Below are 13,099 nucleotides of genomic sequence, written 5' to 3' on the forward strand. Positions count from 1 at the left end.
GCTGAATGGCTATGAAACTCTAGACGACTTAAAGGATCTACATGAAAGCCACCTTATTGAATTAAATATTTCTAACCCAGAAGACAGGGCAAGATTGTTATCAGCAATTGAAAATCTCCAGGACTGTGACAGTAAGTGTTTAATATTTGTCAAGAGTATATGCACTAGTATCTTAAGCATAAGAGAGCTTAGGTCAAACAGCTTCAATAAGGAATTTTCTTTAATTTTTTTAAACAACATTCTGCAGATAATTACAAATTTTTTCTTTCCTCACTTCATCCCACACTTAAATCCTTATCCAAATTAGCTTTTTTTTTGGTAGGAAAATATTGTAAAAAAAAAAAATATATATATATGTATATAAAAAATAAATTTAATAGCTGGTTTGTATTCATCTCTCAAAATTAATCTAACTGCTGTTTCTGGTGAGCTTCCAAGAGTTGAACATATGGGGTGTGTATATGCATGTGTATTGATCACCATTTTGTTTTCTTCACTTGTTCCTTTTGTGGGGAGTGGAAAAGCTAGGATATGGAACAGGAAAAACTTTTCTTATGATATTTTGATGATATTTCCAGTCTGAATTTGAATTGTAAATAATTTATGTCAGTTGTGTAGAAACTACAGCTAAGCATCTACTTAATTAGGTACTCAGCCAAAACAGGAGGGAGGGGTTTTCATTTTCATTAATATTTGTGCATACTCCCCCTATGCTGAGCAGTCATGTCATCAAATGTGCACTTCCAATTGAGAAGCATAGAAAAAAGAGAGAGAAGGATAAACAATGTATTCCTGGGATAGTCTAATAGCAATTTTTTTTCAGGTATACACTTATCTCCTCAGTATGTAGACAGCTTTCCATTTTTTTTCTGAATGTTTGGGCTTTTTTTGGAACCCCATTTGTACATTAAGTGGTTCCTGTTCTTATTCAGCTTCCAGTGAAAGGCTCTTGCAAATTTGTTGGAGTGCCATTAGAAAGGTTTTCTTTGCCCTCCAGGTTCAGAAGTTCTTTCTGGTCTATAGCTTTGTGAGATGACAGGTTTGAAAAGAACTCTTGAAGGGTTGTCTATGTAGAACCAAAGATTGAAAGAGTGAATCCAGAAAAGAAAAGGGTTACATTTTGCACAAGTTTTATTGCAGGGATCTGCCAGGAAGGCACCTGAAAATGTACATACTGAGTATAGTGGGTTTGTTGTGGGAACCAGCATTGCTGCACTTTCTGCACCTATTACTGCGAATGTTTTTCCACATTTAACACCAGAAAAATAGTAAAGAAAAATACTAGATTGTAATTTTGCAGTTTTGCATAGGCGTGAAAGCCAAACTGAAACATAATGGTTTCTAACAGACCACACAAGTGCTGAACTGTTCTGTAGTGGTGAGACTATGGTTTGCTATTTGTATTTGCTGCGTAACAAATAGCAGAGCAAGCAGCTTTCGATGCTGAATGTGTCTTAACCCCTCATGTTCTACATGCACCTGTGCAAGAACCAAACCTAACAAGGTACTTATATGTCCCATATTCTGAAAATGAATATATTCATCCTTATTATCCAAACTGGGTTCTTCCTATGTTGGCAGCATAGGATTTAGTCACTTCTCCAAGCAAAACAGTGTCCCTGATGTTATCTGCATGGTTTAAGAGTTCAAATTCATGTAACAGCTCTGGGAATAATACCGTTAAATCTTATGAAGGGGTCCCTGCTTCAGAATCAGTGATGACACTGAAGTCTTATTTCAATAGATGAAATAAATATTTGTTTCACATGCACTTTAGATAGGTACAGCAAATCTCTCCAGAATTCAAATTCAATCAAATAATTTCCCATAATTTATGAATGCTCACAGGGACCAGAACCACAACATCTTTTTGTGTCATACCAACTATAAGCATTCGTTTAAGTCTAGTTAAATTTGGTAAGATTCGTGTATATTTTAGGGTAAGCCATGAGTAAATACTGTCCTCGTTTGATTCTTGAATCCTCGGTGTCTGGTTCAGAGGGATCAGAGAATTTGTCATGTTATCCCCACATGGCTGGTGGGGATAGAACTGAACAACCTGTTCCAGAAAGGAGGATACTAAAGACCAGAATGGATAGTAGCTATCTGTTAAGTTGTTATAACAAAAGACAGGGCGTCAAGATGATCTTGGGGATAAGCTCTGCATGAGTCTGACGTTGTACAAATCATTTGACCTCTTTGTCCTTCTGTCAATCAGATTGGAAAATTGGGTTGAAAGAGCTGGGTGCTACTCTGAAAGTGAATTCTGCATCTGGACTGAACTTTCCTGGGTCAATATTTTTTTTTCCTAAATGGGCATGGCTCAGTCCAGCATAAATGATTTTTTAATTAAAATTGATTTTGTGCATTGCTTAGAAGTGAGCTGCATAATTACCCACAGCTACAACGTAATCTGTTTATTGGCCAAGAGAATTCTAGATAGAATTTCAGCACTTTCCAGGTAAAAAGTTCACTTTTTAAAAATAAGCTTTATGAAAAAGTAAGCTAAGGCCATGGAGTGTATTTACTGCTCTAGGCCCATCTTCCTCACAGAGCTTGGAAGACTTCCATGTCTCTGCATTCCATTCATGCTCCCATGTTTGATTAATGGGTGGAGAGGCAGGTATGGCCCAGAGTTGAAATACAAGGGTTTCTGAGTTTTTGTGACACTGCCATTACTCAGAACAACCAAGTATGCTGGAACATAGCCTCATTTTACTAGACCCTCCTATAAATGCAGTAAAACAAGATTTCATATTTCTTTAATGTGAAATCTGATCTTGTGAGATGTCCAGAGGTTTTTACAAGGCTTTTAATTTCTTTGTCGTTCCTTGGCTTTTTCTTGACATTTATTGTATGTTATGGTAAGTAATTTCTTCATGACACATACTCATGGTGTATAATTCATCTCACAGAATAAACATTTATTGAGTTTTCTAACCAAAAGATCTGCAGCAGTAGTTTCCACATTTTATGCTACTTAAAGCCATGCAAAATACAGGAATTTTGGCAGTGACATTTTTTAAACTTACATTTGATTTAGACCTGAGTGAATTTGAAAGAATAAATTTTACCCATCTTATAATATGAATTTTAAAAAGTAAGTTTTATTTAGCAATTGCTACCACACAGTGTTTTTAAAGCAGATTTTTCTTTTTATTACTGCACTATTTTCTTTCTCCCTTTCCTGGGAATCCAGGCCCAAATTCATCACCTTGAAGTACTTCATGTAGCAAGGCTATCCTACAACTGCAAGGATTTGTAAGCTCCTCATGACCTTCCCCCCTTCTCAGACATTTTTTTAGATTTTCTGTAAGTTGGTCAAACCTATATATTTGGGGCACAAGTCTTGGTTTCCATGAATTCATGGCTGTGAGGAAAAAAAAAAAGGCTTTTTCATAAAGTATTTCTTAATAGCTTTCCATTCTTCTCCCAGATGGCTTCTAGACAGGAGATGGATGTCTGTGCTTTTGTAGGATGCTATTTTTAAAGTGCAGCAGTTGCTGGATGGTTAATGAATAAAGTAATAAAAGAAGTTTGGAACTTCTTTTCTTGACCGCTTCCTAGTACACACGTTTCTGTGTGTGCAAAATAGGCTTGATTCTCTTCTCACATACATGATTTAAATCAAGAAGTTCACCCCTGAAATCCACTGGGTTACACTAGTCCAAAGCTACTCTGAGCTAAAGAAAAATGAGACTCCATTGGATATGTGCATGCAGGTAATTTTATGGAAAAACCCCAAAAGGTGAATATGTGCATTTTGGGGGATAATATTTTACACACATCTCCCAAATCCATTTTCTTAGCTTGCTTTTCATATTTAGGTGCAGATCATACTTCAAATTCCACTACTAATACCAAATAAGGTTTACTCTTTATTTACTGTTCTTGGACAGCAAGATAGGAGATAGATAAGGACATGACTTTCGGTTCTCAGTCACATCCCTTATATGAAAATCAGGGACCAAGAGTTCCATTTTACACTGGGCAGTGCCTTTCAGTACATGGGATCATACAGTACCTTGTCAAGGTCAAATAGTGCTCAAAGACAATCTCCCCTTCTGTACTGTGGTACAACACATTGGCCTGAACATAATATGTCCAGATCTCCCAAGGAAGCTCATCCTTGCATGAGTATTAGTATTTTTCACCTTTTTTTTTCAGGCACATCTGTTTGCTTCCAGATTTTAGATTAAAAAAAGAAGCTTCTCATTTCTGTTTTCACCACAAGTTCTCACATCAGTTCAATAACTTTTTCCTCCCACAAAAGCTGTGCCACTGATTTCAGTGGATGCAATATTTTAAGTCGCATATCTCTAAATAACCACAAAATATTTAGTCTTCTGAATGCCCAAAGTACTGCACAAACCACTCCAGGTTTCTCTGCATCTTTTCCAAGAATTACTGTCCTTTACTGCTGCCAGATGATCCTTTCTGAGTTTGATGCACTGTGAGATCTCATTTCATTTTCACACTTAGATTGTCTAATTGGTGCAGGTGATACATGCCCCGTGTACATACATAGGAGGTCTGGCTTCATCCTCCAAAACTGACTTTGTTCAGTGGGGCCCAGTGACAGGGCAAGGAGCAATGGCCATAAATGAAAACACAAGAAGTTTCATCTCAACACGAAGAACTTCTTTACACTGAGGGAGGCAGAGCACTGGAGCAGCTGCCCAGAGAGGGAGCAGAATCTCCCTCTCTGGAGACATTCCAAACCCACTTGGACACATTCCCGTGTCACCAGCTCCGGGTGACCCTGCCTTGGCAGGGGGTTGGACCAGATGATCTCCAGAGGTCTGTTCCAAGTATCCTATGATTCTGTGATTTTGAGCCTTTAGTCACTGAAAGGTGCTGCTCAGAATGGCACTACTGCAAGGTGAGTGACTCAGCCTAAAGCACTCAGGAGCCCAGTGCTCCTAGCCCAGCTGACAAACCTCACAAAGGCAAAATCTCAGAGGGCCCACTCATGAAGTCTGGTTTGCTCTTGGGTGACCTTCTTTTAGTCCAAGACAAAATCCAAGCCTCCTGCCACTCATCTGGTTTAAACTGACATAACTGCACAGGAGTCAGAGTGACCTCTGTGCATTCTTGAGCTGAATTCCCTTAAAGCCAAGCTTAAAGTGCTTCCCTAATCAGGACTTTAACCTCATTAGGAAGGGGAAAAGCGCTGGTGAAGGAAAAAAGAAATCTATCCTTGCACATGTCGTGCACATCTAAGTCATTGAATAACAAAAACTCATTTTAAAGGTCTAAGTAGTGAGGAAGATAAGGGATGCATCACACATCTCTCACCAAGGCTAAAGGCCTCACATTCTTTTCAGAAGTCTGAATACAATCCTACTGTCTAAAAGAGTACTGGAATATATGTGTCAAAATGATGCATATCTTGGGCTCTTCTGGCCATATCATAGACAACAGTGACTGAGAGCCATTTATCTTCTGTGAAACTGCTTTACTGTAGAAAAATGATAGGACTTCCATTTGTTGATAAGATAGTTATTTCTGATGATTCCGCAACATCTAGCGGCAGTTTAATTTTATCAATTCCTGTTTTCTGTGCAGCGTGGCTTTCTTCTGATGTCCAAAAGATTAAGGCAGCAAACCCACCTTTCCTAATGTAGAACTTGAGCATGTACATGTTAGAGAAAGGACATAAGCAGAATGGAATAGAAGAGCCAAAAGCATTAAAAAAAAAAAAAAAAAAGAAAAAGAGTAAAGTTCCTTTGCTCTCCTCATGAAGCAACTTCTAAAATTGCACGATATGTATTTTTATAATACTCAGGATCCTGTTCAAATGGTTTAGTAGTTACTGCAGAATATTTAAGACTGCTTTAAAGAGAAAAAAAGGCACCAAACTTTGCTTACTGTCTTTTCTTCATAAAAATGGAAGGGGAGGGGTGTTCTTCCAACTTTTTCTGCTTAGAATGAAGAATAGAAAACATAACATTTTTACTCAGGTGTCTCAAACACCTGAATATTTTTACTCGGGTGTCTCAAACACCTGAATATTTTTGTTTTTCAGTTTTTCATGTAAGAAAATTCAACTAGATTTACAGGAAGATTCACACATATGTATGTCTTCTAAATAGAAAATTTCTCATTTTCCTAATTGACCTAAATTCAGAATGAAAAAACGAAAAAAGAAGAAATCTCAGTTCCAGGCTTGTCTGTGCATTTTTCCCTGGGGAGACATTGATAAAAAAATTAGGATCTGTTGTTCATATAGGAACTGCTTAGGTTATATAGACAACCAGTTACAAGGCACTAATACAGTGACTAAGACGGCATTTTCCTTTTAATCCACTACTCGGTCTTCTTCCCATTGTAGAACAAACAAAGTGGATGGGGGCTCGTCTCTGACCTTGAAAATGTAAACAGGATTAACACTTTGTAGGTCAGTGCTTGCCAGGGCAGCAGATGATCTGGAGCAGCAGATGAGAGGGCAGCAAGCAGCAGTGGGTGGCCGAGGGGATGAGGGGGACGCAAAGGGCAGGAGGGCTCCCGGTGCTACACAAGCCTTGGTTCCCCTTGCCCCAAGGTGGGATGGTGCTGCAGGGAGCTGGGGACACACTCAGGACCACGCTTTGCTGGGGCATCTCTGTTTTTTGTGCTGAATTACTTCTGTGGCTGCCAACTGCAGTAGGAATACCTTCCCCAGTGCGATGCCTTTGTGATTCCTTCCCGACTTCAATCAGAAATCAATCGGACCCTACATGATCAAATATTTTCCCTGCAAAGAGAGAGATAACATTTGACATGACAAACTGTGTTCTGTAAAGTGAGAAGGAGATCAAACACTTACAGATATCAATTAAATCTGCTGCAACGTGTGCTCTTGCACGCAAGTGCAATTAACAATTAATTTATTAGAGAACAAGGTGGGACTTTTATTCCTTGGGAAATATTTAAAGGAAATTTTTTTCATTATTCTTCGAAATACCTCTGGTTGTGCCTATACCCTCAGACTTTATTGAAAAAATAACTAAGTTGAGACTTTGGATTCTTTAAAAAAATCAGCTAAGTTTTTCAATTTATTAGGCAACTGGAAGGTGAAGATATTAAGTATATTTAATCAGGCCAAACAAATCTAAAAGGCTTCCATCAAGACCTCAAAATGCTTCTCAGTAAATCAAAATGCTTTGTGAAGCTTGTTGAAATCTCACACAGTGAAAAAGGTCTCCAAAGAAACTCTCCCACTATTCCATTTCACTGTAAAGGAATGAAAAATTTCAGTCTTTCATTTCTAATTTATTCTCTGTTATTCAATACAAGATAGAAAAAAAATCAAATTTAAAATATTTCCCATTTTACAAATTTCCAACAATTGAAATAAAAGTCAATATAATGCTCTTTGTGGAAATTTTAAAATTCTAGGAACTAAAATAGATATAGATTTTGACACAGCATTAAATCCTTCATATCTTCGGACTTCCATTCCATTTCAACTTGAATTGAGACAGCTTAAATATCTGGAGCAAAACCATCAGTTTCCTCTGAGATGTGTTCCTTATACTTTATTCAGAAAGCCAAATACAGTTTGAAGTAAAACTACAGCTACAGGTGGTTGGTAACAGCACAAGAAAAAAAGTAGGAAATGGAAAGATTTATATTTTATAGCTTATTTTCTTAAGAAATGTGCTGTGAGTAAATATGTACTTCACAGCTAGAGAACAGGACAAGGAAATTTAAAACCTGTACACATAAGAGTCATTAGATACTTGTATGTCCTATCCTGTTGAATTTTTCTTGAGAGGTCTGCTGATACTACCACTGAGTTCCAGATTTTTGAATTTGAACAGATTAGTCATCCAGCAGCTAAACAAGGGCAAATTATTTGCAAGATAATTTGCTTCTGCTTAGTTTTGGAACAGTGTTCAAAAATCATACAGCAACAATTAGGCACCTTAGCTTCCTCTGAGGTTTCTGTGTTTTGGAAAATAACCTTGTGGATATCAAGCTGAGCTTGGTGGAAGTTTCCATCAGCCACCCACACCTGCTGAAAAGCTGGGTGCTTAGAAAAGCTGGTTGGCACGTCTTTGTGCCAAGCACTTCTGAAGGGCAGCACATTCTCTGTGCTGCAGAGAGCACATCAGGTGGTGGGGGTTGCACTCCAAAGAACCAAATCTATAGAGAAATGTGTTTTAAACAAGCCTCAGTGGTTAATTCAGTATCCCACTCTGCAATACACGAGCTCGGGAGGGGGAAGGTTCCATCTCTGCTGTGGGCACGGTGACCACACACAGTCACTGTTGCACTCTGCACAGCCTGAAGGACCTCAGCATAAAGGATCAGGCCAAAGCCCCTAGCATTCATCTCTGAGAAACATCCAGAAGGAAAAAGACCAACCTCATTGTCAGCTCAGGTGTTGCTACACTCGTGTAACCGTACTTTTATTCTCTCTGTTTCTGATGGACAAAATATATTGATGTAGTCATGTGTAGGTTACCAGCTCTGTTTCCAAAGTTCTTCACGATCAGTCATGCTGCTATCTCAGCTCTTTCCCAAGGTACTTGTATTGACAATTTTTTCTTTCTTTTTCTGTTCTTTCTAGTTGAAGAACAGCAGAAAAGCGAGGATGGTCAGGAGACGCAGAACTTGAGCCCTCACCAGAGTTTTGACAAATCACAGTTAAATGACTGTCCAAGAGATTCTGGCTGTTACATCTCATCAGAAAATTCAGATAATGGTAAAGAAGAAGCAGACCCAGAAGCCCTGTCTGACATGGTGCAGTCAATAACAATCAGTGAGTCAAACTGATTCGGTCCTGCTGCTTTTCTGCAGATTTTCAGAAAAGACAATCACATTTGTCAGTATGGTGGCACAGAAGCAGAATACAAAATATTCTCAACACTGAAAATCTACTTTTTTCTGATCCATGATGCTCTAAACTGTTTCATATGTGGACACTTGATAGCTAAATGTTTGTTGATTATAAGAATTTCTCATGTTTTTCTTTTCAATGAATCCACAGGTATCTCCTTGAAAAAGTTTATACAAAAGTATTTATAAATATTTGTACAGCAAATGCATTTTCTATATTAATAGAGATTTTTTTTTAGGTAGTGGTTCATAATCTGGAGATGTTAATTTCTGGAACAGTCCAAAATGTAAATATTGTACATATTTATTTTAAAAATATACGGATTAATCACACTGTCTCTATTTTCAGTTGTGTTTTGCTGAATTGTGTACAGAATGTTTTTCATTGATATATCATCATAATAAAAAGGTGGATACATTTGCACCCTACTTTGAAAAGTACCAAGCCAATTCTCACTAATATTAAAGCTGTTTCACACCACTTTTGGCCAGAATGAGCTCTAGAGTAGACTGTCATTTTTCCTGTACTTTTCCCTGGAGGCATGAGAGAACTGTAGGGTGAATCTGAATTCAGTTCTCTGTGGTCCTTATGTTGTGGAAGAACACAGCCACCCAAATGGCAGTGGCAATTTTTTTGTGGTTCTTTTCACACGTGTTCTCATTTGTCCCAAGCATTATACAGAGAATTCAAACTCAGAGCAAAAAGCCATCAGGATCAGTGCTATGCTTTTATAATAACATTTTGTGGAGGTGTTGCCTTTTGTGTGTGGTGTGAAGTTTGTTAATAGAGTATGTGTTTGTATACAGAACTCGGAAGCTAACATGGTTATTGTACCTGACTGTCTTTCATATGAGATTTTATTGTCTTCTCCCAGTGTATTTCACACTGGAATACACATTTTTAACTGCCTGTCTTCTTTCAGAGTACTTCCTTCAATAATAAACAGAATCATGTGTTTAAACCCTTTAAAATACTTGATTTTTAATGTGGTCATTACATTTCAAAGACTGCTCTCTTCTAAGACTAACACAGTAAATAGTAATTCCACTGAGCATTTTTAGCATGCATAAGAATCTGTGTATCAAGTCAATAGGGGGACTTTTTGCTCAGTCATTAGTCACAAAATTGTCATAATTTAAGGAATTTTGCATTTATGTTAAAGAGCTTCCACATATTGCTGACAGCTTGAAAGAAAATCACCTTCAGAAGAGATAAAACACAAAAAGATCCACCCCTAAAAGAGTATTTCTGAAGAAGCTATAAACAAATGTGAAGCTTTTTCTCCCTTCCTTTTTCTTTTCCCCAATGCAAATGTTTTCTGTACTTTTCATGACTTCTCAAAAGACTGCTGCTGTCAGACTCCTAACACACAAGTCTGCTTTGAAGGCTGTAGTATAAAATTGCCATTTTAGAAAATTGCATTAACAGGATTTCAAAGATTTGGAGTAAATAAACTCTGTTTAGGAAAAAAAAAAAAAAAAAAAACACCCAAAAGGGAGCTACTATGATTTGTTTCTGGTTTTAACTTAATTTTCATACCAGCAACAAATGTCATCATTTAGCAGCAATGACCCCATACTGCCAGGTGTGGTGGGGATGCAGAACCCTTGGTGGGATGAAGAATGGGAGAGCTTGTATCAAGCAGCTGTATTTGTTTCTTAATGCTTTTCCAGCCAGTAGTGCATCATGACATGCAGTACTGACATTACTTAATATGACTTAACTTCTGAAATAATGGGTTTGAATTGGCTTCTATCATCTCCTCGTTCTAGAGAAGGACTAAACTCAGCTTGAATTTCTCTCAGAGGGGCTTATCTTGTGGCTTTTGTGGCAGATTGCACTTGGTTTTCAGGTTCTGAAGACATCTGCAAAATTGCTGAACCTATAAAAGGATGTTGAGGCGAGCTTGAATATGATTGTGGCTGTCAAGAACCAGTTAAGTTAGCTGGGTCAAGGACTAACAGCCACAGAGACCAGAGCTGTGCCCTGATATAAATACTCTGATAAATGCTAATTTGCACAGGTTTGCAAATGAAAATAGGCCTCCCTAAACAGTTGCACTGAGACAGGCAAAGCTTCCAACAGAGCAAAATACCCAACAGCTGCTGTATTTTACAGGAACGAAACTCTGCCTATTGGGCTGATGGCAAGGGGGTACAGGTGTAAGGTGAAGTAGTTGGGAACTAAGGGCATGAGTTGTAACTGCTCTGATCTCTAATCAGCAAGGCTTTGTCTAAAGGGCCTCTTATTTAGAAAAAGGTATCAACTGAAAGCTTGCTTGAGACTTTTGTAGCTTCCTGCGAAGGCAGAGCAGATTAGATCTCAAACTGAGACGCTTCCGCTCTCTCACACTGTTCTGAGAAAAAGAATGAGGAAATTTTGTACCACAAAGAAAAAATTGTGTTTCCTACAAGCAGCAGACCCAACTTGCTTTCCTCTCTTGGTCTCATTAATCACACTGATCACGGATTAAAATGTTTGGAAAGGCAGAAGCATTTCTCCAACTGGTTTAAGTGCTGGGTAATCTGAATAAAAGGTTATTCTAGGAGTTCTTGGAAAAAGTCTGGTGGAGATCTAAGAGACTTTCAAGTAATTCTTAAAATGTCCCTGAGATAGGGAAGAGAAGAAAACAGGAGAGATTTTGTTCCTCTCTGTCACTTGCCCAAGAGTGTCATGTGCCTTTTCATTTTCATTAACCTTCCTCTACATTTAAGGAGGACTAAGACATTTGCAAGTCTCTGATTTGGAGCCCGCTCCCTGCAGTTACAAAGAAATGCAAAACCAGTCAGTAATAGCAGAGGCAGAGCTGATGAGGGACAGTCCTTGCAGCCTTTAGGGAGTGGGGATTTCCTGGCTGCACAGGGCTGTGCTGCAGGTGCAGCAGCCTCCCCAGAGCTGGCTACTGACACATGTGCTGCTGCTGCTGCTGCCCACAGCAGAAAGCCACAACTCAGAAAGGCTTGGGTGACCCCCCACAAAAATTCAGGTGCTGGCAGGCCTCCTCCTTCCCAAAGCAAACCCATCTCTGGTCAAAGTTAGCAGTGTTTAACAGTGCTGCCCTGTGCTCAGCCCCCAGTGACTGCCATCCACAGCTGGCATCACATTAAAGGAGGGCTGCTCTACCATCAAAAAAAGGAGCTGAGTTCCATGCTATGCATGATCCTTGTGGACTAGGCTGCAGATCCCCAGAGGCAGCATCCTGCTCTCCAGAATCTGTAACAACACCTCTGAAAGCCAGAGTGCAGCAGCCTAGGGGCTACCAGCAAGGAAGGGCTTGCTTTCATTTTGCTGAGGTGCCCATGAGCAGAGGAAGTACAAAGAAGAATTTGGGCAGCTCTGTGGAAATTCTGGAGAGGATTCATCTCTGAGGGACTTGACTAACTACAGGCTGCCAGCTGGACTTCACAGCACTCACACAACCCTGCCAATTGGCCCAGCCAATTTTCCACCCACCTTACCACTCAGTTTTCCATCCCATAACTCACCAATTCTACCCCTGAGTGTCTGTTCTGTGATGTGCAGAAGCCCACAGCTCATCAGCTGTGATATAAAGGGCCCCTTTGTACCACAGCACTTTCTCCCACGCTGTGGCAATTGAAATAATTTCTGGCACTGTTATAGAGCTGCATCACACTGGAAGACCCATTTGTAAAGAAGGCTGGTGCACAGATCACAAGGCAATATTGAAAGAATAAATGGGTGCTGTGAAACAGACAGGCCAGTTTGTAGATGTCACAGTGTTCACAGGATGAGTACAACCTGCCCCTTGCTTGGAAATCAGTTTTTCCATCAAGTCAAGGCCGGTACAGCTCTTTCTGCCCACGCAAACACTCACAGATCTGTGGACAACACGTAAGGGAAGATGTGCCACAGGCTGCCCCAGTGCCTGGGGTCACAGTGGCAGCTTGGTATCTGTCCTGAGACAGCTTTGATGGCAGTTGTGCAACTGAGTCTCAGTGTCACAGATGCCTGAGCCTTTTGTCAGTCAGAGAGAAGCAGTCTCAACAAGTCTGGTAACAGCATGGCAAACACTCTGCCTTTTTCACAGCTCAGAGATGAGGTTTTGGCCTATGTTAGCTTTTGAATGGATTATTGGCATCATGCTGTGTCTGCTGGCTGCATATGATGTGGTACTGCTTTGTGCAGTGACACTCTTTGTGCTGGTCCAGGAATAGGTGACATAGGATGGCACAAGTGTATCCCTTTGGTTTAAGAGTTCCTGCATGAGATGCTCATCTGTGCCCCTGATCCTCAGTTCCTGGGAGGCAATGA

The 13,099-nt window shown here is 39.5% G+C and overlaps 1 protein-coding gene across 1 annotated transcript in view; it reads left to right on the top strand.

The window, feature by feature from the left end:
- Positions 1-9,157, top strand: part of LOC102038971 (SAM domain-containing protein SAMSN-1) — an 81,428-nt gene extending 72,271 nt beyond the window's left edge. The window contains exons 14-15 of the mRNA XM_031061933.1: positions 1-131; positions 8,558-9,157. The exon at positions 1-131 is cut by the window's left edge and continues 20 nt beyond it. Of these exons, the coding sequence (XP_030917793.1) occupies positions 1-131; positions 8,558-8,763 (337 nt within the window). The 3' untranslated portion in view covers positions 8,764-9,157. The remainder of the gene's footprint in view (positions 132-8,557) is intronic.
- Positions 9,158-13,099: the final 3,942 nt, after the last annotated feature.

The sequence above is a fragment of the Geospiza fortis genome, unplaced genomic scaffold, assembly GCF_000277835.1.
Source record: "Geospiza fortis unplaced genomic scaffold, GeoFor_1.0 scaffold24, whole genome shotgun sequence".
Lineage (NCBI taxonomy): Eukaryota > Metazoa > Chordata > Aves > Passeriformes > Thraupidae > Geospiza > Geospiza fortis.